The 25,246-nt window shown below is 47.0% G+C and overlaps 1 protein-coding gene and 1 long non-coding RNA gene across 2 annotated transcripts in view; one reads left to right on the top strand and one right to left on the bottom strand.

The window, feature by feature from the left end:
* Positions 1 to 1,435, bottom strand: part of ATL2 (atlastin GTPase 2) — a 70,679-nt gene extending 69,244 nt beyond the window's left edge. The window contains exon 1 of the mRNA XM_090052967.1: positions 1,219 to 1,435. Within this exon, the coding sequence (XP_089909093.1) occupies positions 1,219 to 1,315 (97 nt within the window). The 5' untranslated portion in view covers positions 1,316 to 1,435. The remainder of the gene's footprint in view (positions 1 to 1,218) is intronic.
* Positions 836 to 24,994, top strand: LOC149873917 (uncharacterized). The gene is made up of 3 exons (XR_016443088.1): positions 836 to 1,076; positions 23,125 to 23,339; positions 24,171 to 24,994. It is a non-coding gene; the product is annotated as an uncharacterized LOC149873917 (long non-coding RNA).
* The last annotated feature ends 252 nt before the right edge of the window (positions 24,995 to 25,246 follow it).

Genomic DNA, 25,246 nt, shown 5'->3' with positions numbered 1-25,246 from the left:
ACTCCATTTTCACACCAAGTGTTAGATCATGCAGTAAAGTTACAGTGCTCCAAAACTATCAAGGCAGAAATACAAATTACAGCATGTGCACATTAACCCGAATTAGTTTCGTAGACAGTATTTTTAACTCCCTGAAACCTTTCACTAGAAAGCCTTAATTCTGAGAGTCAAACATCTATAGCAAACTCAAGTTTTCAACAGCTGTTCCCGAGCCATGATTACTATGTAGTAATATTTTAGTCCCAAATACATTTGAAGGTGCAATCCCATAGAGTATTCTGTTACTGGCAGCAAGACACTGATGGTTAGGAGCAGGGGTGTCAAGCTGGCTGGATGCAGACTATAGGACTCCTTGCAGGCTCGATCTAGATGTGACTTTGGCAGCAGGGTGGGTGGCAGCACCATTAGCCCAGTGGCTGCCTGAGCAGTTATGTACCTCAGAGAGGTCACAGAGGTCAAGAGCTGCCACTGCTTGCCCCACTGCCACAGAAACAAGCCCCCAGCAGGGCTCTGTACCCAGGAATTTGGAGGCATGGCAAGTGGGGCACAGGGATAGCAGGGAGATGTGGGGACAACATTGTCACTGTTTGCCCCCACAGACAAGTACCCAGCCCCTCCATGAGCCCCCATGGGCCTCATGACACAGCTGTTTATTGGACACCCCTGGTTTACCACACAGGATCCACTTGCAGGGCTGGAGGGTGGACGTATGCCAGTGTTCACACGCTCAGCCTCTCCCGTTGGAGAACTGCTAGAGCCAATCCCCACACAGGCCAAGTCAGCACACGTACACCCCTGCTTCAGGCAGACAGGCAAGAGAAGGGGCTCCCATCCCTCGCCGGCGGGCCCACCCAGCTACCACAAAAAGGGGGGGGCGGGAGCTAATAAAGACCTCTCCCTCTGATGCTTGCAGCGACTGCTCCAGCACCCCTACAGCGAACCACGGTCTCGATGCCACCTCCGTCACGTGCGGCCCCCCGGGTCCGGCGGCTGCGGCACCCGCTAAGGTCACTCGCTGCGGGCGGCCCCAGGGCTCCTCCCCCCCGTGCGCCTGCACCGGGGCAGCGCCGCCACAAGTAGGTCACGGTCACCCCGCGCCAGCCCCCGCCGGCCCGCGCTCCCCACCCGCCTTCGAGTCGGGCCGGGCCAGAGCAGGCGGCCCCAGCCCCGGCCACGCGCGGGAGAGAAGGAGGGAGAGAGAGAGGCGGTGCGGGTTACCTGGCGGGCCGGGCGGGGGCTGGGGTAGGGAAAGGGGGCGCTGCAGCCGAGGCGGCCCCGCGGGCTGCCCGCGCCGAGCCGTGTCCCCTTCCGCCATCTTGTCCGGGTTTAAAATTAACTCGCCGTGACGTCAAACTCCGCCGCGAGACCTTTATCGGCCGGCGGCGCGTGCGAGGCCCCAGCGCCGACGGTTGATTATAGCAGCTGCGCCTGCGCAGTAGCCGCTGGTCGCGTCTCTTGCCCCTCGCTCACATTCTCGCTCGCTCCCCTGCCGGGGTCCTAGCGCCCACGGGTTCCCTGCCTCCCGTTGCGCCTGCGCAATAGCCTCTACTCGTGTCTCTTGTCTCCCGCTAGCTCCCCTGGTGGGGTCCTAGCGCCAACTATTTGACGCCTTCAGTCGCGCCTGCGCAATAGCAGCCATTCGTGTCTGTGGCTTCACCCTTGCTTTCACACTCCTCTCCCTGTCTGGGTCCTAGCACCGCGGGGTCCCAGGGGTGAGGGGAGGTTGCTCTTGCATGGTCCTACCTAGCGCAGCCTCTTCTCCTCCAGTGTGCGAGCCATCTGCCTGCCACATGTGGGCCTGGTGTTCGCTGTGCTATGGGGCCAGAGAGCATGAGTGACTGGTGCTTCCTGAACCTGGGGGGGGCACTTGCAGAAGCCGTGGATGGCGGAGGCCCTGTCAGGGGGGCACCAGCCCTACCAACAGCATAAGTGTTGGCTGTCAGGGGGAGGAACTGCCCCTCTCTGCACCCCATACCCATCACCTGTGCCAGAGAGGGCTGGGGGAGCCTGCAGCCCAAGCGCTGCAGGGAGCAGTGGGGAACAGAGGCTGGGTAGAGCCTGGAGGCCAGAAATGAACCTCATGAGGCCCACGAGTCATGTGTTGGAGAGTCCAGCTCCTCTTTGTATGGCACTGCACACTTCTGGTATTTGCTGAATAATGGAACATGAAGGCAGAAACTTATTCCACCTTGTATACCAGGCACAAGGGCGCTCTACACCTAGGCAGCATGCTTGGCTTGAGTTTGAAGCCTCAGCAAGACCAAGGAAAATAACTGGGGGGGTGGGGAGAAAAGAATTTTCTCTTTCACTTTAAAATTATTAAATTTTGTGCAAAAAATCCCCCAGAATAAGCAGGTATCCAGGTTGTAGCCATATTGGTCTAGAGGAAAAGGCAATCAGGACTCATAGTAAAGATGATATCTTATTAGACCAACAAGATTTTTGCAAACAAATGTCTTTAATTGGAAGCTTTTGGGCACAAACACCCTTCATCAGGCATTAGAGAAAAGACTGTAAAAGTTCTCCTGGGTAGAAATGAAAGATCATATTTCATAGGATTTCACAGAGGGGTCAATAGATGGAAAACTCCTCTGGGTAGGCAGTTCATATACCACTCACAGATGCATATATTTAGGACCCAGCTTTGGTACAGGATGGGGGGGGGGGCTCTTCTGGGAAGCAGTGAATCAAATCCGGTGCTGTCTGCTACTGAAGATCTCTGGGTAACAGATTTTTTACTTTACTATTTAAAATTAATTGTCCTGGTTGAGATACAGTACAATTAATCTACAGCAGGTCTAGGGTTATTCACCTCTTATTTTAATTTTTTTTTCTTTTTCTGTGAAACTGGCAGTACAATACAGTTTGATTTTTTTAAGGTGACCAGCATTGCAACTCAGAGCTGTAACTTCAGGCAACCAGTGACAGTGCAATGTCTAAAGCTGAATTGTCACCTCCAGGGTGGCAGAACTGGGCTGTGTAAAAGGCCTACAGTGTGGATGAGGCTGTGATCTCCTACCCCAGGCAGTACCACAGAAGGGCTGCATACTGCTAGTACAGAAGGACCAGTGACAGTTTGAGAAATCTATCTACGTACAGCTGATGAATTCTGTCTGAGATTGTGAACTCTGCCCTCGTGCCAAAGTGCAAACTCTATGTTGATTATAGGGCTGGTCTCAATCTCCTTTCTGTCTACTAAATTCCATCTTGGGCTAATATTCTGAGGGACTGGTGGCTTAGACTGAACAATAGAGGATCACAAAATACAAACACCTAAGACAATTAAGGTGCCTATACATGTGCTCCTTCACATTCTAATGTGTCACAACAGACTTGAGTCTGTTTCATGTTCTAATTAAAATGCTGCAGCATCATGTGTATTAAGCCCCTGCATGTTTTAAAATGGCCATGGGACACTATCTAAATGTTGTTCAATGAGATTTAGTTAATCTCATTGAACAATATTTAGATAAAGGATCCCACGGCCATTTTTAAATGTGCGGGGACTTAATACATATGCCTGGGAACCACCCTAATTAAAACACCCCTCTCCCCACTTCTGAGTACATGTCTAGGTAGCCATAGTCAGCTTCTACCACAAAAACTGGTTTGTCATGTTAAAGAAGGCCTCAAGAACAGACCTACCTGACAGTGCTCCTTACTCACCTGTTGCAGATGCCTCAGGAAAAGGGGTGTGATAGTAGCTGCTCTACTTGGAGGTGGGGGAGAAGCATTTTCTCCAGCTCCAGATGAGGAAACAGACTTATAGAAAGTGGTGGGCAGGAGTGGGGGGTAAATACTTAGCTGCAGAAGAGATGTCAGAGAAGAGAAACCATGAGCTGCCTTCCAGATGAGAGACAGACCCCTGAGACCTCTAAGGAAAGGAGAAGCAGAGGGAGGGGCCTTGTATTTAGGAAGCTTGTTGTTTTCAGTGGATCTATTCAACTCTTTGAGCTTTATCTTATAGGTAAAAGCAATGGTGTGCTTATAAAAACTGTGCAAAGCCTCTCCATTCATGTGCACATATTTACCTACACCTGCCATGTGCCTTCTGCTGAGGTAAAGCATGATCAGAAAGGCTCCCACCTTCATGGGGTGGGTTTTGGGAAGTGAGTTGGAACAGCAGGGGAGTCTGAGCAATGGGGTCCACTGGCAACATGTTGCATCCAACAGGCAGGCACTTCATCTGCCACTAAGCTACCCTGGGCACATGAGAGCCAGCCATGTTGACAGGTTCTGGGCCTTATAGGGTGGCCACCGACGTATCCCCAGAATACAGGACAGTTGCTTCATGAGGGCTGGCCCCCTCAGTCTTTCCCCAGTGAGGGGTGGGTCCTCTGCCTCCTCAGCCATCAGCAGTAAGGGGCAAGGCCCCTACACTGAAGTACCCTCATGCCCCAGCCAGCCCCATTAGCATCTATCATTAGTGTTGCTGCATGGTAAATAGCACTGCCTCAGGAAAGTACTTATATTTACAAGTGGTGTTTAGATTTCATAGATTTTAGAGCTGGAAGGGACCTATTAACTCACTGAGTCTGACCCCCTGCCCTGGGCAGGAAAGAGTGCTTTTTCCAGTCTCCTCTTAAATACCTCCAAGGAAGGGAACAGCACCACCTCCCTTGGAAGCATATTCCATATTTCAGCAATTCTCACTGTAAATAATTTTTTCCTGATGTCCAACCTAAATTTGCTCTTCTTCAGTTTGTGGCCATTTTTTCTAGTTACCCCAATGGGCACCCTGGTAAACATCATATCCCCTATTTCCTGCTGTCCCCCTCAATGAGTTTGTAGATGGCCACGAGATCACCTCTCAGCCTTCTCTTGTGGAGACTGAAGAGATTCAGGTCCCTCAGTTGGTCCTCGTAGGGTTTTTCCTGTAGGCCTTGAACCAGATGGGTAGCCCTCCTCTGAAACCTTTCCAGGTTATCTACATCCCTCCTGAAGTGCAGCACCCAGACTAGACCTACTGTTGCATGCACCCCTTGGGGGAGGCATGGGGGGGCAGCATGTGTCATTGTACTCCAGCTGCAGCCTGCTGCCCGACCAATGCCACATAGATGGGAAGTACCACTTTCCTAGAGCTGTTTGTGATGCACCTATTTATGCAAGAAAGAGTGCAGTTAGCTTTACTTATTACTTCATCACATTGGCAACTCATGTTCATTTTGGAGTCAAGTACGACTCGGAGATGGCTTTCTGCAGTTGTGCTACTTAGAAGGTTACCTCTCAGGCTATAGGAGTGTTGATTCTTCCTCCCTAGGTGCAACACATGTCACTTATCTTTGTTAAACTGCATCCTATTCTGTTCTGCCCACTTCCCCAGCCTGTCCAAATCTGCCTGGATTTGCTCCCTGCCCTCTAGTTTGTTTACCTTCCCCCCCACCAGTTTGGTATCATCTGCAGACTTGGACAGAATGCTTTCGACTCCCTCATCCAAGTCACTAATGAAGATATTGAACAGCACCAGCCCAAGGACAGAGCCTTGGGGATTCCACTGCCCACATTTCACCACCACTCTCTGGGTGCGTCCCATAAGCCAATTTTCCACCCACCGGACTGTGTAATAATCTACATTGCAACTGTTTAGTTTATTTATAAGAACTGGGTGTGACACCATGTCTAAGACCCTTTTAAAATCTAAGTAAATAACATCTACCTCTATTCCTTCATCCAAGCAGTTTGTGACCTGGTCGTAAAAAGAAACCAGGTTAGCCAGGCAGGATCTGCCTGCTATGAACCCATGCTGATTACCCCTTAGCATTATTTTACCTGCTGGTCCACCACAAATGTGATCCTTAACAATTTTCTCAAAGGTCTTGCCAAAGATAGGAGGTGGGGCTAACCGGCCTATAGTTACCTAGTTCCTCCTTCCTCCCCTTCTTGAAAATACGGACCACGCTGGCCCTTTTCCAGTCCTCCAGGTCCTCTCCTGAGCACTATGAGTGCTCAAATAGTCGCACCAGTGGTTCCGCTGTGACTCCAGCTAATTCCCTAAGTACCCTAGGATGAAGTACCCTAAGCCTGTTGACTTAAATACATCCAACCCCTCCAAGTGCCCATTTACTAGGTCAGTGCTAACAGTTGGTGGGTTGGTATCTATCTTGCACTTACCTCAAGTCCTATTGGGATGCATGCTTGTATCCATGACCAGGAACATAAATGCAAATAAACCATTTAGGAGCTCCGCTTTGGCCATCCTATCTGTTACCAGTCAACCTAGTCCATCTTGAAGGGGGCCTGTGTTACCCTGCACTTTCTTTTTGCTTCCTACGTATTTAAAAAATGACTTTTTGTTATCCTTAACTTTTGCTGTCAGCCTAAGCTCCATTTCTGCTTTGGCTGTCCTCACTGGTTATTAATTTCCTGTGACCCAAAAGGGCTGCATGTGTAGACATGGAGACTTTACTGCAGAGCTAACTAGGCAGCCCCGCAGTAAATGTCTCATGTAGGCATGTCCACTGAGTAGCACCACACCCCACAGATAGCCCCACAGTATTCAGAGGTAATATTTACTCAGTCAGGCCCTTATGGACAAGTGATATGTTGGATCACCCTCTTACAGCCTGCACTGGGACCTCAAGTACCCAGCCTCAGCTTCTCTGCGAGCTTGAGGTGACACCCAGAGTCTTTAAAAAAGCAACTCTAATTTATTTGAGTAAACCATCTGCCTTCAAAGAGATCCCCTTTTAGATTCACAACCCTCCTTTCAAAACTATGTCCTTTTAAGCTTGGCCTCCACAGCCTACAGACTCTTTCCCTCAGGTCAAGGCAGTGTCTCCTGGCATTTCTCTCAAATTAAGTTCAGAGCATTCTCCTGAGTCACCCCTCAGTCATCTAATTACACTCTTAATCCTGCCCAGGTCAGCTGATTCTATCAAACATCCATCTTGCCAGTTGGGACAGGGGCAGGCTTGCTCCTACTGCTCTGCCAAGCTACAGCCCCAAGCCCTTAGAAGAACACAGCCTGGGTATCCTGAACCTTCCTCCCCTCAGACACTCCGTTCCCCAGCTTCATATTCCTTTCCCAACAGCTACTGCAAGCATTTCTTCATCCATGTATAACTGGATGCATCTACATAGGTGCTTTACTACAGAGTTGACTAATAAGCTCCACAGTAAAACATCGCAGTCTACACATGCATTGGTATCAGGGCACAGTAAATTAATGAAGTCTACCATAGGACAGTACTGTCAGAAACAGTACTATCCTACGAGGGAGTAACTTACTCCACAGAAGTGCATGTGTAGAAGGTGACAGGGCTGGCTGGGGTACAAAGGTACTAAAGTGCAGGGGCTGCCTGCTACCTAGCCGTGAACTTTAGCATTTTCATGCCTCAGCCAGCTCCTCCACCATCTGATGCCTCCTCCAGGAGTCTGGGGCCAACCCCCTGGGTTCCCTGCTAACCTGGGGCTGCTCCACCCCAGCTCAAAGTGCTGTGGTCCTGGGTACATATGTAAATGCTGAGCTTAGGAGCAGTTTTCTCCAGCACAAACTGCACCAGGTTTTATCACATTGCCTTAATGGATGTGTAGGTGCACCCACTGGGATTCAAATGGCTCACTCTGACCATAACAAGCTGGTACACAGTTACAACCCTAATGTGGCAAACACAGATTTTGTTGTGTGCACAGGGTGTACAATGTGAATTAAAAACAAGCCAGAATCTTATCAGGAGATAAGGCACAATGCCACATTTATTGGAACATAAAACATGAAAAGAATAAAGAACAATAAGATTATTTGCTTCACTCATTCTCATGCATACTCATTCATTCATTCATTCATACAAAGAAACAAACACACACACAGAAGTAAGACAGTCTTGCAAAGGTTAAGGCGTTACCGAGTTTCAAAGTTGCTCAAGGTCAGTCTGGTGGCCAGCCAGGCTGACCAAGACAGTTGGAGTCAGGTCTTGTTGGACTCTTGCACATGGAAAAGACCCAGCCTTGTCTTTGAGTTCATTCTTTATAGTAATAGCTGTCCATAGAGCCTATGGACTCCGCTGAGTCAGATGTGATGGCCATCCTTCTTGTCCTGTTGGCAGGCTAGGATTGGTAGGTCATGATCTTCTGGCTTTGTGGTCTGCAATCTTCAGGGGCCGTCGCTTGCAGTCTTCAGCCATCAGGATGAAGCGTGATGTAGTGTTTGGTAATCCTTTACTGCTGACTCTAGGTCACTGCAGCCCTTAACTGTCAAACCACAGAGGCTGTTTTCACCTGCTGCAAGAGACCTGTCTTTTTGTGTTGCTGGCACATATATCCATCATTTATTCTTTCGTTACCTCTTTCCACATAAACCAGACATACCCACACACGCCAGACATACCACAAACCCTTACACAAGTGTTTTCCTTATACTAAATTTAAGTTCTAAAGTCATGAGACCAATAGGTCAAATACAGTTATGCTAGGCAATAAGAAATTTTAAATAGATGGTTAATGCCAAGCACTAATAATGACTGATCAAATTATGGTAAAAAGTCAATCATAACCAGATAACCTTTATTTTAATGGTTAATTTTTTCTTTATATAAAAAGTGAAATAACAAAATAAACAGTCAAAGCAATTATAATCAATACCAAAATAAGCAATTAAAGCAATTATAGTCACTGCAATACTACAACTTCCCTAATAATGGGAATACTCACTTGGCAAAGTTAAGCGTTTGCTTAAAGGTTTGCAGGATTAAGGCTTTGGTAAAACTTCTATGATAAAAAGTATCAGAATCAAGGTATATCTGGCAACCTATGTACACAGAACACGAAACAATCTAAATGAGTTGTTATGAATTGAACAGATGTGTCATGCTAAGAAAGACCCTTTAAAAACCACTGGTGTTATTGGGAATAGAAAGAAGATTAAAACAAGAAAAAAACAGTCCAGCAGCTGTTTTGTGCATTGATCAAGGAAGCTTTTACAGCTGGCAAGAGTGCACCCATGTGACAAATACAGGAAACCAGCCCTTCCAATACCACTCATTTATAACAAGTGGAGTGGGAAGAGTCATTCCATTCTTTTTGGTGGCGATTCAAGAGTGGCTCTGAAGAGGAGAAATAAAATAATAACTGAATTTAGCTGTCATCGGAATGATTTGGAACATGTGTTGCTAGGCACCAGCTGGAGGAAGGCTTACAGGTGCTTCAGCTCTGTGTTATGGCTGTTTCTCAGAGATTCTGCAGGAGAGAAAACTGACAAGGAGGCAAATTAGGTGCTGAGGCCAAAAAACCTAATACATTTAAAAATCTCATAATCCATACATTTCATATTGTAGTGACAGCTGCATAATTCACATGAAAATAAGCAATCCAACCCAAGACCAATAGCGCAAGGAAAGGAGTGTGATCAGGAGACAACAGCCCAATGCTGTAGTGTGCAGCAATGGCTGAGAAAAAGGAGTACAGGTCCATTCAAACTTTGTAGGCTATTCTTGAGGTTGTTGTCACGCAACTTCTCAGTGGATTGAAAAGCAGGGTTGGCAAGATGGCAGGGCATGTGAAGGGAGTTTTCTCCACAACTGTACCAACCTCCCTAATCAGGATGATTCAGGTTTCAAGGGATCGAATAAAGTCATTTTTAAAGTTCTTTACTCAGCTAAAGCTTTCTTGTGTAAGCATTTGCTTGCGCAGACTTATTTTATTCAACATCAGCTAGCCTTAGATGTTGGGAAAGGGAAAAACAGAGTCAGTTCACCTTTGCTGTACCTTAGTTGCACTGAGTGCTGCCTGGTGTGGCTAAGGATCTCAGCCATGGACAGTAAAATACCATGTTTGCAGGAAGATGGCTTCCATTCACTTTATGCCCGGCTGCCAGGTTCAACAGTCTTGAAAAACTTGGAGAAATGGAAGTACTTGACTGTGTGTGAGCAGAAAGTGTGTACTGGACCAGCTCTGAGGGCAGGGCCTCAGTGCCTGCCCCAGCCAGTCTGACACTGCAGCACATGGGCAGGAACTTGCTGTCTGGATCCTGGAGTGGCTGGAATGGGTGCCATATGTGGTGTAGTCCAGCTGTGGGCATCTAGCACAGTTCCCACCACAGCTGGACTGGGCCACAAATGGCACCTGCTCTGGGACATGTGCTGCATGTGGCACCCACCCCAGCAGGTCTAGGATCCATGCTGCATGCAGAGCCTGCTCCAGCCTGTCCAGGACCTGCACTGCACCTGGCACCTGGGAGCACCGTGTGCAGCATGGGTCTCAGACCAGCTGGAGCAGGCACTGTGTGGCATGGTTCCCAGAGCAGGCGCCATGTGGTGTAGTCCAGCCAAATCAGGCACTGCATGCAGCGCAGCACCCACTCCAGCCCGTTTGGGATCCTCGCTACACACCCCGCAGCCAGACTGCATCCACATGTGGCCTCCATTCTGGTTGCTCTGGGATCCATGCTGCACATAGCACAGATCCCAGACTGGCTGGAGCAAGCACTGGATCCAGTATACTGGGGGAATGGGGAGGAAAGAGGGTAGGGGGTCTGTAGACCTGTCCCAAATGGAGAAAGAGTCTACTGCAAGGATCTCAGTACTTTGAAACCTTACGATACAACAGGAGACAGAAAACTGGGAGTGGCGGAAACAGCATGTCACAAACCAAATCGCAAAACCAGAGCCACGCACCCTGCACAGGAACACATGCCCAAGTTGCAGCAGAGTCTGTTGATCCCGGATCTGCCTTGTCAGCCATCTTCAGACCCACAAATAAAATATTTGTCAGAGGCAATCATTCTTGACTGTGAGGAATGATAAAAAAAACCCCCTTTCATTACTGTAACATGAGATATGATTGCTTAATAGTCACCTGGCATTACCCAGATGGCAAAATGCTCCTCTCCTCACTTGGTGCGGCTCTTAAAAGTGGATATTTTGCTTTGGCTGCTTGGCCTTTGCCTGTTTTTGCAGCTATTCTGCATGGACTTCAGTGAAGCCACACTGACTTATACCAGCCGAAGATCTGTACTGTTTAAATTCTATTCAGGCAGGCCTGGTTAATGATTGTATCAGAGCCTAAGCATTATCTCCTGGCAGGCAAAGGGTGCTAATTATGCAGTGAAATCTATTTGCATCCTTTGCAGTGATGTGGGATCCAAGAGACTCATATTCTGTAGGACAAGATTTACAGGTTATCAAGTAGGTGGATGTTTTATATGGATCTTTCATATGCAGGTTCAGACTAGCTGTGCAGAGACTGGTTATCTTAAAGCAGAGATTTCAATGTACATTCCTGCAGCAAAAATAAACTAAGAAGGCAGCTATAATTCACCTCCCTGTATCGCTGGACACTCTGGTCATGAATACCCTGCTGAGTTAAGAGGAGCCATTCCCAAGCCTTTCATAGAACTATCCTAGTGCCTCACCTCCTGCATCCCGCATTAGGGCTGTCAGCAGCCTAAGTCACTACACAGATGAGGACACACACACTGAACTTGGGAGGCAGACCGGCCACACACTGGACCTTAACACTGGGGCCCATCCCCTCACTCAAGCTGAGCTGTACTGTATTTCTGGCATGGCCCCCAAGAAGAACCACACAGAACAAAGATGCTACTTGTTTTATGCAAGAGTGGCTGGGCCTGGGCCTCAAGAAGGGTGGAAGTGGCACAACAGTCAGGTATAGAAGCAGGAAGCATGTTTGTGTTGGGGAACCACAGAGTTCAGTTACTCAGTTGAGAACTCTGGCATTTCTCCATGTCTTTAGCAAAGGCTGGAAGCTACCTTCTACCTCCTTTCCAGACCTATATCTCAGCTTCTGGACAGCCAGGGATGGTTCAGGTTCATGGGATCCCACTCTAATACCTTCACTCAAGCAGTGTCATTCTCCATTGTTTCCCATTGTAAGGCTCCTGTGCTGCAGCCTAAGTCAGCTCTGTAAGGCTCAAGCAGGCTCCTGCCCTGCAGCACTTAAGTGCACTGCCCCAGTTGTTACCTCTTCCCTCTGATTAGTAACTTTAGGTTTCTGATTCCTGACTCCTGACCTGTGGCTTCTGACCCTTACCCCTGTAACCCCTAGCTCCATGCCTGGCTCTACCCACTAAGCTGGCCAGCCTTGTGGATTGTGACACCCCTGAGGTAGCAGCAGGGAAACAAGCTTCTCAGCAAGAATGAGGGGAGTAGGATCCAGCCCTTGTAGAGGGTTTTTTCATTGTCAGAGGAGGATAAGCAGCTAGGAAAGGGCTCAGGTCATCTGTGCACAGTAAACTCACCATTTTCCAGGTATGATGTCTACAAGCATTAGTTATTACAGGCTACCTGCTAAACCAGAAGCCATGTAGCCCTGTCCTAGGAACTGTACTGGTGGTCTAATTACCTGTATCTTGGGGTAGGCTAATTAGCATTGTAATTTACTAGAGATAAGTTTGCATTAGGCATCAGATGTAGGTCTTGGATAGAACGGAGTTCAGTCCAAAATGTGTGACCCCTCTTCCTCCTCCAAACTGCTGCCTAACCCTATAATTACCTGAGCTCATCTGTTTGACTTTGAAGTTTCTCAGGAGCCTTGAACAGTGTTTCTTCTGTCCAGAATTGCTTGAGTTGGATCAGCTCAGCTCTCCTCTCCCACCAACCCCAGTCAGGATCCAGGCACTGAATAAGTGGCCTGATCCAGTAGGCATCCTCTAAATACTTCTTCCATCTACTGACAGGCTTGGGCTTCTCTCAAAATGTGGTGGCAGTAAGTGCCTACTTTTTGCATAACTGCTCAGGCTAATGCCAAAACCATCAGACTATTGACTAGTCAGCAGGGGGAGGGGGAGGTTATCTCCATCTCCTTTTGGAGCTGAGCCACTGCAGCAAAAAATTCAAAGTTTGTGGGGACAGACAGAGGTACCAATATTAGGGGAGCCCCTGTAGGGGCATAAAGAAGGATCTTCTTCCTCTTTTACTCAGTTGAGTGACCATAGTCTCATAGTTATTAGGGTCAGAAGAGACCTCAATAAATCATCGAGTCCAACCCCCTGCAATGGGCAGGAAAGAGTGGTGGGGTCAGATGACCCCAGCCAGATGCTTGTCCAGTCTCCTCTTAAAGACCCCCAAGGTAGGAGATAGTATCACCTCCCTTGGAAGCCCATTGCAGATTCTGGTAACCCTTACCATAAAAAAGTGCTTCCTGATGTCTAACCTGAATCCGCTCTCTGTTAGTTTGTGGTCTTTGTTCCTCGTTATTCCAAGGGGTGCCTTGATCCGAGATCCCTGTCTGCCACTATGCTGCTGCAAAGGTCATTCCCCAGCCTATAGATGTGTTGGTGATTCCTTCTCCCTAGATGCAGCACTTTGCACTTGTCTTTGTTGAATTTTATCCTATTCTTTTCTGCCCACTTTTCCAGCCTGTCCAGGTCCACCTGAATTCGATCTCTTCGCACTAGCATGTTAACTTTACCCCATAATTTCATGTCATCTGCAAATTTGAACAGAGTGCTCTCCACACCATCATTCAAATCACTGGCAAAGACATTGAATAGCACAGGTCCAAGGACCAAGTCTTGGAGGACCTCACTGCCCACATCTTTCCAGGTCAATACAGATCCATCCACCACCACTCTCTGGGTGCAACCCCTAAGTTGATTTGCCACCCACCTGACTATGTAATTATCTACGTCACAGCTGCTCAGATTGTTTGTGAAACTAGGATGAGATACCATATTGAAAGCCTTCTTAAAATCCAAGTAGATGACATCTACCTCAACTCCTGCATTTTGTGACCTGGTCATAAAAAGAAACAAGGCTAGTCAGGGAGGATCTACGTGCTATGAACTTATGCTGGTTACCCTTCAGCATTATTTTTCCTGCTAGGCTCCCACAAATGTGATCCTTGATAATTTTTTTAAAGGTTTTCCCAAGGATAGAGGTGAGATTGACCACCCAATAATTACCCAGATCCTCCTTCTTCCCCTTCTTGAAAATAGGCACCCCATTGGCCCTTTTCCAGTCCTCTGGGACCTGACCTGAGTACCCTGAGTGCTCAAACAGTCGTGCCAGTGGCTCTGCTATGACACTGGCCAATTCCTTCAGGACCCTTAGATGAAGATCATCCAGGCCTGCTGACTTAAATACATCCAGGCCCTCCAAGTGTCCCTTTACTAGGTGAGTGCTGACCATTGGTGGGCTGGTGTTCCTCCTGTGCCTATCAATAATGCAATTGGGAGATTTGTCTTGATCCATGTTCAGGAATACAGAGGCAAAAACCTCATTGAAGAGTTCAGCCTTGTCCCTCCTATCTGTCACCAATTGCCCTAGTCTGTCTTGTAGGGGCCCTATGTTACCCTGCACCTTCTTTTTGCTCCCCATATACCTGAAGAAGGACTTTTTGTTATCTTTAACTTTTGTCACCAGCCTGAGTTACATTTCTGCTTTGGCCTTCCTAACTATCTCCCTGCACTCCTCCTTGGAAGCTACCCTGATTCCGCAGTCTGCATGCTTCTTTCTTCACCCCTAGACTTTCCCTGTCAGCCAAGAGGGCTTCTTGGCCCCTTTGCCCCCTTTCCTGCACAATGGGATTGTCTCCTTCTGAGCCTGAAAGATTGCTCCTTTGAAGAACAATGACCCTTCCTGGACTCCCATTTCACCAATCTTACTAAGACCATGATAAAACCATGACAAAGACCATGGCCATGACAAACCTTACTAAGACCATGATCATTTCAGTCTTAGTAAGGTTTGCCAGTGAGCAGCTGCTAGGTAATATTTACCAAGAATGTATCAGTCTAGTATTTTTTATTTCTGTATGTGACCCAGAAAACTATGTTTTTTAATAAGTTAAATATATCCCCCTCATTTTCTTTAATTAACTACATGTTAAACATTAAGTTTTAATGAGCAAAACATATCTCACACTGTAATTGATATTGTAACAGCCCCTGAAGGTATTGTGTTGGCTCTTTCATTTTGAATGAACTGTTAGTTGATTTGACAAAGAAAAACTATGCAGCTTGTGATTGTTATGGCAAGGAGAAGAGTGGATGCAAAATGTTAGACTTCACACACTTAGAGTAGCTCAAATGACATTAAAATTTGCAGAGCTGAATTTTCAAAGAACCCAATAACTTTTCTTTCCTGGCTATGAAGAGAAAAAGAGTAGTTACATTCTCTTTCTGGTTTTGGCTGTATTAGATAAATACACATTGCGTATAGCAAAGAGCTAAAGGGTTCACTGACCAAACTGAAGCATGTCAACTTATTTGTGATCCAGGGATTAAGACATAATCATTTGAACTCAAATTACATAGCACATAAACACCACTAAGCATAGTTTAAAAAAATAAAACATTTAAAAAGGTGTTAAAGAACATAACACTGGATTAAATAGAGAATAGGAGAATGTCTGGGCTGATCTTATGAAACAAGAGTTGGCCAGCCTAACAGTATGCAAACATTCTTTGGTCATAACAGCTTTAAAACTGTTGAGGAGTAAGTATTACAGCGTATTGTAAGCAATGGAAAAAAATGAAAATGCATGACAGGATACGAATAACTCTTAGTTGCTCTGACACAATCCAACAGCCAAAGGCTTCCAGACCCTCTCTGGTTGCAAGTTTACTCCAGTTAACCAAAGAAGTCAGTGCATGAGCTACTCTAACCACTTAAACTTCATCTACTGAATTAAAGAGATGCAAACTGTGCACTCCTTTTCTCCCAGGTGTTCACTCTGAAACCTAATGATCTTAATGTCAATGGCAACTTAATTCACTATTTTGTTGAGAGATGTAGATAGCCATATTAGTCTGAAGTCAAGCAAAAGGCAGGGTAAACTGTTTTGTTGCCAAACACTCTTCTTACTCTGCATGGTTGGAGGTTTTAGTTGGAGCAATGATCTGCTACTGAGGCAACTTCAGGGAGGTGCAGTGATGTAACCATACCTTCTGCCTCCACTGTCACCAGCTGACCTGGGCATAGGAGGAACCCTGAGGCCACTCCTACTGTGAGGAGGAGTTGCACAAGGTGCCAGACTCAGCAGGACACAGCAGCAGCGGTAGGCAGGTTTCAGCAAGGCCTTTGACATCGTCTCCCACCCCATCCTCATTAAAAAATTGGGCGACTGTGGCATTGATGCCTACACAGTCAGATGGATTGCAGATTGGCTGAAGGGTCACACTCAGAGGATGGTGGTGGATGGGTCATATTCAACCTGGGGGGAAGTGGGCAGCGGAGTCCCCCAGGGCTCGGTCCTGGGGCCCGCGCTGTTCAATTTTTTTTATCAGCGATTTGGACAATGGGGTGAAAACCACCCTGTTTAAATTCGCTGATGATACCAAAATTTGGGGTGAGGTGAGCACACTAGTAGGGAGGGAAAGACTGCAGCATGACCTGGATAGGTTACAAGGGTGTGCTAACAAAAACAGGATGAGCTTCAATACTGACAAGTGCAGGGTGCTTATAACCAGCAGCACACTTATAAGATGGGGAAACTCCCTTCTTGAGAGCACGGAGGCAGAAAAGGATCTTGGAGTCATTATTGACTCCAAGATGAACATGGGCTGCCAATGCGAGGTCACGGTTGGCAGGGCTAACCGGACCTTGTTGTGCATCCACAGGTGCTTCTCTAGAAGGGCCAAGGAGGTGATCCTCCCCCTCTATGCAACACTGGTCAGGCCACAGCTGGAGTACTGTGTCCAGTTCTGCACATCCCACTTCAGGAGGAATGTGGACAACATTGAGAGGGTCCAGAGGAGGGCCACTCACATGATCCAGGGACAATAGGGCAGACCCTACAATGAGAGACTGCAGGACCTGAACCTGGTCAGCCTTCACAAGCGAAGGCTAAGGGGGGACCTGGTGACTGTCTATAAACTCACTAGGGGGGACCGGAAGGGTTTGGGAGAGACCTTGTTTCCCCTAGTGCCCCCTGGCATAGCAAGGAATAACGGCCACAAGTTGTTGGAGAGTAGATTTAGATTAGACATCCATAAGAACTACTTCACGGTAAGGGCGGCTAGGATCTGGAACCAACTTCCAAGGGCAGTGGTGCTGGCTCCTACTCTGGGGGTCTTTAAGAGGAGGCTTGATGCCTACCTAGCTGGGATAATTTGAGCCCAGTTTTTTCTCCTGCCCTTCCGACCCGACTGCTATGATTCTATGATTCCTTTCTCTGGCCCCTGCTCCCTGCTGCTGTGCCATCTCTGGATCCCCCACTTACCAGGGAGCTGGCGCTGAAAGGAGGAACCCGCCCTCCCCCCACACTGCCTGATGCTGGCCCAGAGCAGGAGGGGTGGAGCCTGAGAGCCATTCCTGTCCTGCTTCAGCAGCTTAGCAGGGAATTGGGCTTGGCTGAGGACAGCAATGGCAGCAGTGCACAGGTTCCTCCTTCTAGTGCCTGCTCCCTGCCAGCAGCTCCGGATGGCAACAGGGAGCAGGCTCCGGAAAGAGGAACCTACACTGCCCCCAGTCAAGCCTAGCACCCTGTGCAGCCATGCCCCATAGTTCCAAGCTGGTGTGAGGCAGGAGCAATTGTAGGGCCCTTGTCTGCCTGGGTCAACGGGGAACAGAGCAGTGAGCAGGTTTTCTTCCCCTTTGTGTGCCTGCCCCCTGCCCTACTCCCTGGTGTTCTCTTCCAGCCCAGGGGCTCCTGTTATGGCTCACTCCATCCCTCCATGGTCTGAGGAAGCAAAGTGCCACACCTGCTTTAGTAAATCATAGATCTACTGTGTCTGCTACCATCTCAACCCAACTGGAATTATTCTCTGCAAGATTATCCTCCAGTGTTTTTCCCACTTAAGTTTTAAAAGGGCAAATATCTAATGGGGAAAGAAACATGAGTGTGCAGTTTAGATTTAGCTGTTCTACCCTATTGAACATTGCTAGCTCTAGGACATAAGCAGGCACTGATGGAACACCTGCTGCACTAAGGATGCTTTCTTGTACCTACAAGATCAAGAAGTATCACACCCTGTCCTAGATGGGGCACTGAGGTACAAAGGGAACAAGATACTTTTCTAAAGTCCCAGAGAACCTTTACCTGAGCCCTGAGGCATATGTATTAGTCACAAGGCCTTTATTCCATTTCTCAAGTTTCTTTCTCTCTCTCTCTACATTTTCCTCCACTGTTTCTCTCTCCTCCCCTCACCTAATTCTGTCTCCCCACGTCCTTGCTTTCCCCATATGTTTGCCACTCCTCTGGCTCTTATCTCCTCTGCTCCAGTTTGTCTATCTCAGATTCTGTCCCTCCCCTAAACACTCCTCTCATTAGGTGCTGTCTGCCCTGTCCTCATAGACTCTCCTCCCCGTGGCCTCGTTCCCACTATGTTCATGTCCAGGAAGCACATGAGTGACTGGAAACTTAACCAGTTTTGGATGTCCCTTCATCCCTGCTCCCTGACCCACTGAACTATGCTGATAGGCACCATTAAGCAAGAAACAGCACCAAAAAGCCAAAGGGGAAGAAGATTTGGCTGCCCTTGCATAGTTCAATATGTAAGAGAAGAAACTATGAGGGGATCCTTCTTCATGGCCCTCAGCCCAATGTGTAAGTGACATATCAACTTGGATAAGTGACCTTTGTGACACTGGGAGCTATGTGGCTGTCACTCTGGGTGAGGAACACTTGGCAGGTGTGCAACACGATTATATTCTTTGTAATTTAGAAACTGTGGAAGGCAGCTGCCTCCCACTGCTCTGTTGTGTGAGACTGGTTAGGGTGACAATCTCAAATAACCGTGGGACAACATGTACTATGCACTACCTTTGGAAACCCCCTTCCCCTATCATAGGAAAACACAGTGTCATCCTTTTGATGTGATGACAGCTCCCAGGATCCCATACCATAGCAGGGTTTTGTGTGGGGGGGGTCACTCCCACATCAATTTCTAACAGTGCAGGCTTCTTGCTTCCAATTTTCTATTGAATAAAATATCAGTATATGCCATGCCCTGGAATGTAATATGCACCTTGTTTTTGAAAGGCAGAATGAAGAAAAAAAGATTGTTCCAGAGTACCTAGCTGCATAAAGCAGGGACAGAGCCTAATCTTCAGCTGACTTACCCTCCCTCTCCTGCTTAGCTGAAGCTGAAAACCTAGCTGCTGCTGGAGACCGGTCTCTATGAGTGAGTCTATGATTTTGAAAAGACCAAAAGAGTTTCCAGGACTGAAACAGGAGGTAGACCAGGAGCAGCTAGCATACAACAATATTTTCCTAAGAAAAGTTAGTTTGATTAGTAGAACATCAAGAGCATTAAAAAAGAAAGGTGATAGTTAACACCTGCAGAGTGAAGAACAATGAGTCCTTAAATTAATTCACTTGTTCATCTCTCATTAAAGCTGTGGAGCAGGAATCAAAGCAGGATGCTTCTATCCCAGAAAGAAAACCAGTTTTTCTTGAGTAATACATACATCCCAACTTTGGAGGGGCTGATTTTGCAGAAACAGTGTGTGTTATATGTGAAGAAATATGGTAATTTAACTTTTTTTTTAATGAATTGAAGCCTGACTTTATAACCTCTTTTAAGTAGGAGTTTTATTGTTTTTACAACATTTACACCAGGCCCACTGGATTGGAAATAATAGACACTAATATATGTACACGTCTAAACCTGTGTTTCACTGCAAACTGCTGAAACTTATGCCCTTTACACTTGGGCTCCTTGTCAGACAATATAGTGTCAGATATAAGATATCTGCAAAAAAAGATTTCATATGCACAATCACCTGTTTTTCTGTAGTATATACTAGCAGCAATATCCCTCAAATCTGAGAATCGTAGTCTTGGACAAGCACTATTTTTCCCTTGCCTAGTATAAATGAAAAATAGGGCCTAGTGGCACCTTACAGACTAACTTGCTCAGAAATACATGGGCTTTGGTAGGTTACAGCCTGCTTCATAAGACTATTTAAAGCCACTTGTACAAAAGATAGGGAAAAGGGAGGAAAGGAAGGATCACTGCTGAGAAAGGCAAAATGGGCTGCAGAGATCAAAGCGGTAGTTTCATAGTACCTTCAGTTCTCCTAGCAGTGCCCTCCCTTCTCTCCCTCTTTGTATTTAAATTACTTTATTCCTTTCTATTAGTTTCCCTGCTGTCTGCAAGTCTATTCACAGTATCTGATGAAATTCATGCCCCTCTGAGTGAGTCCAGGGCTGTCCAACTGGTGGTTAACATGCAGAATATGGGCTCCCTCCTGACCTGTACTCCTCTTGTTGCTCCTGCTGCTGTCTGCTGGGGACTCTGGACTTCTCTCTCTTCCAGGTTCTGCTTGCTGCCCTGCTCAAGGAGGCATGGCAGCATGGTGAGGGAGGGGCTCAGGGTGGGGTCTGCACTGCCCATGTTTTGTTTACATGTGCACAATCAGGGGAGGAGCCGATGGGCTGCACAGGTAGGTTGGTGGTGGCCTCCACCCTTAGGATGTTCTATGTATTTCTCACTATGCTAATTTCTCTCTGGGTATGTTGTTGCTGTAACCTAAACTTTGAAGGCTCAGCCCCTCTTTAGCCCAGATTTTGTATGTTTTAAGAAAATCTGAACTCTTGCTCCTGGATAAAACTCCCTCACTTTCAGATATACCCACACATGCAGACACATATAAGGTGCTACACCTTGGGAAAGATACTCAAAAACACAAATACAAAATGGGTAACCTGGCTGGATGGCAGCACTATGGAAAAGGACTTGGGAGTCTTGGTAAATTACAAACTCAATATGAGTCTGCAGTGTGATGCAGCCATGCAAAAGGTGAATGCAGTTTTGGCATGCATCAAGAGAAGCATTAGATGCAAGACATGGAAAGTGATAGTGCCTCTCTACTTGGCACTGGTTAGGTTTCATCTGGAGTAACAGGTGCAGTTCTGGGCTCCACATTTTAAAAAGGACATGCAGAAGTTGGAGAGGATCCAGTTAAGTGATGTGTGATTTTAAAACATGTACTCCTTATAGGGTACAGGAGTGCCCGGGATATCTGCCTGTCCTTATGCTCCCTTCCCACCAAGCTACTGCAGTAGACAGTCTCCACTCAGGGTCTGATCCAAAGCCCACTGAAGTCATTGGAAACAGGCCTTAACTTTGGGTTACACTTGCTTGCACCCCAAATCCCAGTGAGGCCAGCATTTTGACAGGCACTGAATCCTGTTACATGCAGAACCAAGGGTTCCCTTAGTGCATAGATGCATGTGCCACCCCCAGAGGTCTGGACCTGTCAAAATAAAGGTGATAAAGTATTTGATTGGAAAAAAAGAGATACCTGAGTTAAAAATTATACAGACCTTAACCTTACACACTTATTCGCTCAAGGGAAACATTCTCTACAACTCAAAGCCAGTATGTATGATGTCTCCTCAACCTGAGCAGCAACCATCTGGCACTTGTCAAAGCACTGACCTTGTGAGAAATTATCTAATGCAGATTATATAACTGAACCAGGCAGAAGCTACATTTAGGATCTTGACCTCAGCTCTGTGACATCTTACTCTGCAAGAACTTCCAGTCTAATCTTACAGACCTTGAGAGAGCAATCCTAGTCATTTGACACTGTCCTTTCCTTTCAAGCACTTGTCATCAATAGCAATAAGGTAGACATGGCTTGGAGAGTCCTCTGCAGCATGTCAGAGCTGACTTTTATGTACAAAGATGTATGTGAAGGCTCTATCTAGGGCCTAAGAGCCAAAATGAGACAAACTGGAAAATGTATTAATGGAGGAAGTTTAATGTCATGTGAAGATTGGGTCTTAAGCCTCAGAAGAGGCAGTCTCTGATGTAGATTATGGGGCAAGATTTTCCCAAGAGCTCACCTCCATTTCACCAGATTACCAAAAAGACTCAGAAACTCTCTTTGCTCATGTAATGGTCACCATTTTGGCCAACAAGGCATAGGTTCAGTTGGGGATGCCCAGATAGAAACACCTGGCAGTAGGTGTTTCACAGCTCCATTTCAATGCTGCCAGGACGTGAGCAGTCAAACATAGCTGAGGTTGGAACCAGAGCAACACAGCCCACTTTTCCCCTGTGCTGAGCAGGAGTTTGTCCCATGCTGCATGCTCCCCTGGTGGGGAGGATAGCCCTGGAAGATTCTCCCCGTGGATTCATAGGATTCTGCCAACAAGAAGAGGTTCTCCAGTGACTCCCTGGATCCAGGGAGTCCATCTGTCCCTTTAAGCCCCTTCCAAGCTGCACCATTCCCTCTGTACCATTTGCTTTGACCCTATGCACTCTGACTTCTAAGGTCAGGGTGGCTTGTGAGAGCATAACCTGCTGCTGCTGGGCTCAATCTCCTCTGTCTGGGCTGTCTGCCAGGGTCCTTGCCAGAAGAGAGAGCCTAGATGAATTGGGCCCATTGTCTCTACCCACTATTTCCCAACCCTGCACTTCTGCCATTATTAATTAACCACCATTGAGTGACAATGCAAAGTGTGTAGGATAGCAAGTAATTTGGCTCTAGAAGTGAAGGCTGGACACACAGCCAAGCAACAGCTGAAAGGCACAGAACAGATGTTCAGTTATTTCAGTGATCACAATCACTAGCTCATCTCATGAGAGGCTGCCCATACATCTTTGTGAGGCAAAACAAGTAGTATGTGGGAACCAGTGCACACACCCCCTGCCCTTGGAAAGCTACCCAGACAAGCACATTGTGTCTAGCCTCAGATGTGCAAGGTTGTTTGGTGCATTTGCAACAAGGTTTATAATAAGCTTCTTACATATGCTTCACATTGATGGCCGTGTAGCTGTAGTGTATGTGCCTGTTAGGACATGGGGGCTATGTCTGTGGTGTAACCAGAAGGGTAGGTTGTGAGGGGAGATTGCACTAATGAGTTCCACTTCTTCTGTTTAGGGCTGCTAACCCCCACCCCCAGACTGGCTGGGAGTCTACCAGAATCGGCATTGATCTCCCGCTGACTATTGAAAGCAATACGGGAAATTGATGTTGTCAACAGGTTAAACAGTACAATTAATGATATTACATCATGGGGAAAAAATCTCCCAGAATAGCTTCAGTCAGAGTTGGCAACCCTACTTCTGTTGCACACAAGGAGGTCAGTATCATCACTCCTGATTCACAAATAGAGAAACCAAGGCATAAAGGGAAGTGCTTTACCTAAGATCACGCAGTGTTAAAGCAAAGAAACAACCAAGGTCACTCTTGTCCCAGGCCAGTGCACTATCCAAAAGGCCACACTGCCTGCCCCCAGACTTTAATGCCTTTGTCTTCTTTTCTTCTACAGAGCAGAGGCTTTTCCTAGCACAGTCTCAAAAGGGGAGCCCAGAAGTACCAAACCTCCCAGGTTTTCCATCCTGCATGACTCAGAATAGAGGTTGGAAGATAGCAGCTGATCCAGGCATCCAAAATTTCCTTGCAAGACACTGCTGCACTGAGCCCTGTGTTCTCTATCCATGGCAACAAAAGAACCTGCACCTTCAAGAGAACTTGCATGGGGAGGTAAGAGTACTTGTGCGTGCAAAAGGATGTAGTGTTGGAGACACTGCTGAATTGTCTGCTGATCACAGGGCAGGACTCCAGGGGTGTGACTGCTGCTGTGCAGGGTTCATTCCTTCAGTGATTGTCAACTATAGAAGTTTGCCAGGGGAAGAGGGTGGAATCACATTATGCTCGACAGACTGTCCAGCCACCAAAGGTTTGTGTACACTTGCAAAAATGGTATGGGCCTCTTTACTTCTGATTCTGGCTGGATAAAAAAAAAACTTGGTTTCCAGGAGCATCTTTCTCTGAAAACATCCTGTGGGAAGAGTTAGGGCCAATGCAGAGGATCAGATCTTTTAAAAATGCAGCCCTTTAATTTAGCAGCTAGAGACCAAGTTGAGCAGAAGATATATCTTTGAAGAGGGAGGAAAATATATCTTTGAAAAGGGAGCTGGGCTCCTCTTGCGTGCTGGGTGAATTAGGCTTAGTCAGGAAGAGAGAAAATTGAGAAGAGATTTAATAAAATACTCCAAGGGCTATTATTAAGAGAGAGTGACCAGTTGTTCTCTGTGTCCACAGAGCATAGGACAAGAAGTAGCAGCTTAAATTGGAATGTGAGGGATTCAGTTTGAATATTAGGAATCATTTTCTAATGCTGAGTGTGGTTAAGCATTGAAACAAGCTATCTAGAAAGGCTGTGAAATTTCCATTCCTGGGCATCTTTAAGAGCAGGTTAGACAGATGTTTGGCTGAAATGGTTTAGACATGAGTGACCCTCCCTGGAGCAAGAGATTGGACTAGATAACTAGAAAGGCCATTCTTTGTGATTACATTTCTGTTTGTCAACAGCACATCACAAAGGCCTTCTAGGTCAGTGCTTCTCAAACTATCTGATGTGGCAGACCGGCAATTTTTTTTCCAGTGGGCCAGGGACCGGTGCCCAGTTCAGCCGGTGGCAGCAACTGCACGTAACAGTGCTACACAAATGCGTGACCAGCTGTTTCTTTCTCTTTCCTCACCTCGCACAACGTGACATCACCTGGAGTGTTCGAACGTACAAACCATGGTGCTATGACATATCGATGTTATGCTTCTGAAAATATATTTATTTCTTTCCTGGCAACTCGCTGCGGACTGGCGACTTTGAGAAGCACTGTTCTAGGTCACAGGAGAGGGGCCCTTTCTGCCCTGGTCGGCCTGTCACATGAAGACAAGATTCCTACAGAACTTTCAGGAGCTGCAGAACAGCGCTATCATTGGGAAGCTGCATCACTGTGTGACAACTTGTTATGGTGCAATGACTTTCTGATATAAAGGAATGATAATCTAACTCTTTTCCCATTGAAGAGCAATGTGATGCTCCTTGCTGTGAACTGTTTAGTGGTATCATGAAAGCACTTGGGATTGCCAGCCAAGATCAGGTATCTCCTGTACCAGCCCCTACAAAAAATGCTGGGCTAGCATGGTCAAGGCTCATGAGCTTCTATAGCCAGCAGGACAAAAGAAGGAGGCATGAACAATGTTCCATCCAGCTGTTTTGACTCGCCAGCCCAAAGGCCATGGGGATTGGATAATGGGGTTCTGTGAGCCAGCTGTATGCTTGACACCTCTGATCTAAGTCAACACAGGTCCACCAGTAATGCTCCATGAATAAATGAATCATTGTGATGTCAGGCACCATTCAGGAGGTCCATTTGCAAGTGTATTTTCACAATGGGATAACTGAAAGAAGCATTAACAGAGCTTGCTTATAATTGTAAAGTTTGTGTGAAACAGACTTGCTGTTAAATGAGTTGGGGCTATGACCAGTAGCACAACTAGGGGTGGGCAATCAATGCATTGGTCCCAGGTACCCATTTAAAAAGGGTGCAAGAATAGCAGCCACTGCTGCCCACCTGGTCACAGCTTCTACCTAGGGTGCAGAA

This window comes from Crocodylus siamensis, chromosome 1, assembly GCF_052110815.1.
Source record: "Crocodylus siamensis isolate JL-2025a chromosome 1, ASM5211081v1, whole genome shotgun sequence".
In the NCBI taxonomy this organism is placed as follows: domain Eukaryota; kingdom Metazoa; phylum Chordata; order Crocodylia; family Crocodylidae; genus Crocodylus; species Crocodylus siamensis.
The sequence above is the reverse complement of the archived record's forward strand: the minus strand, read 5'-3'. Positions and strand labels throughout refer to the sequence as shown.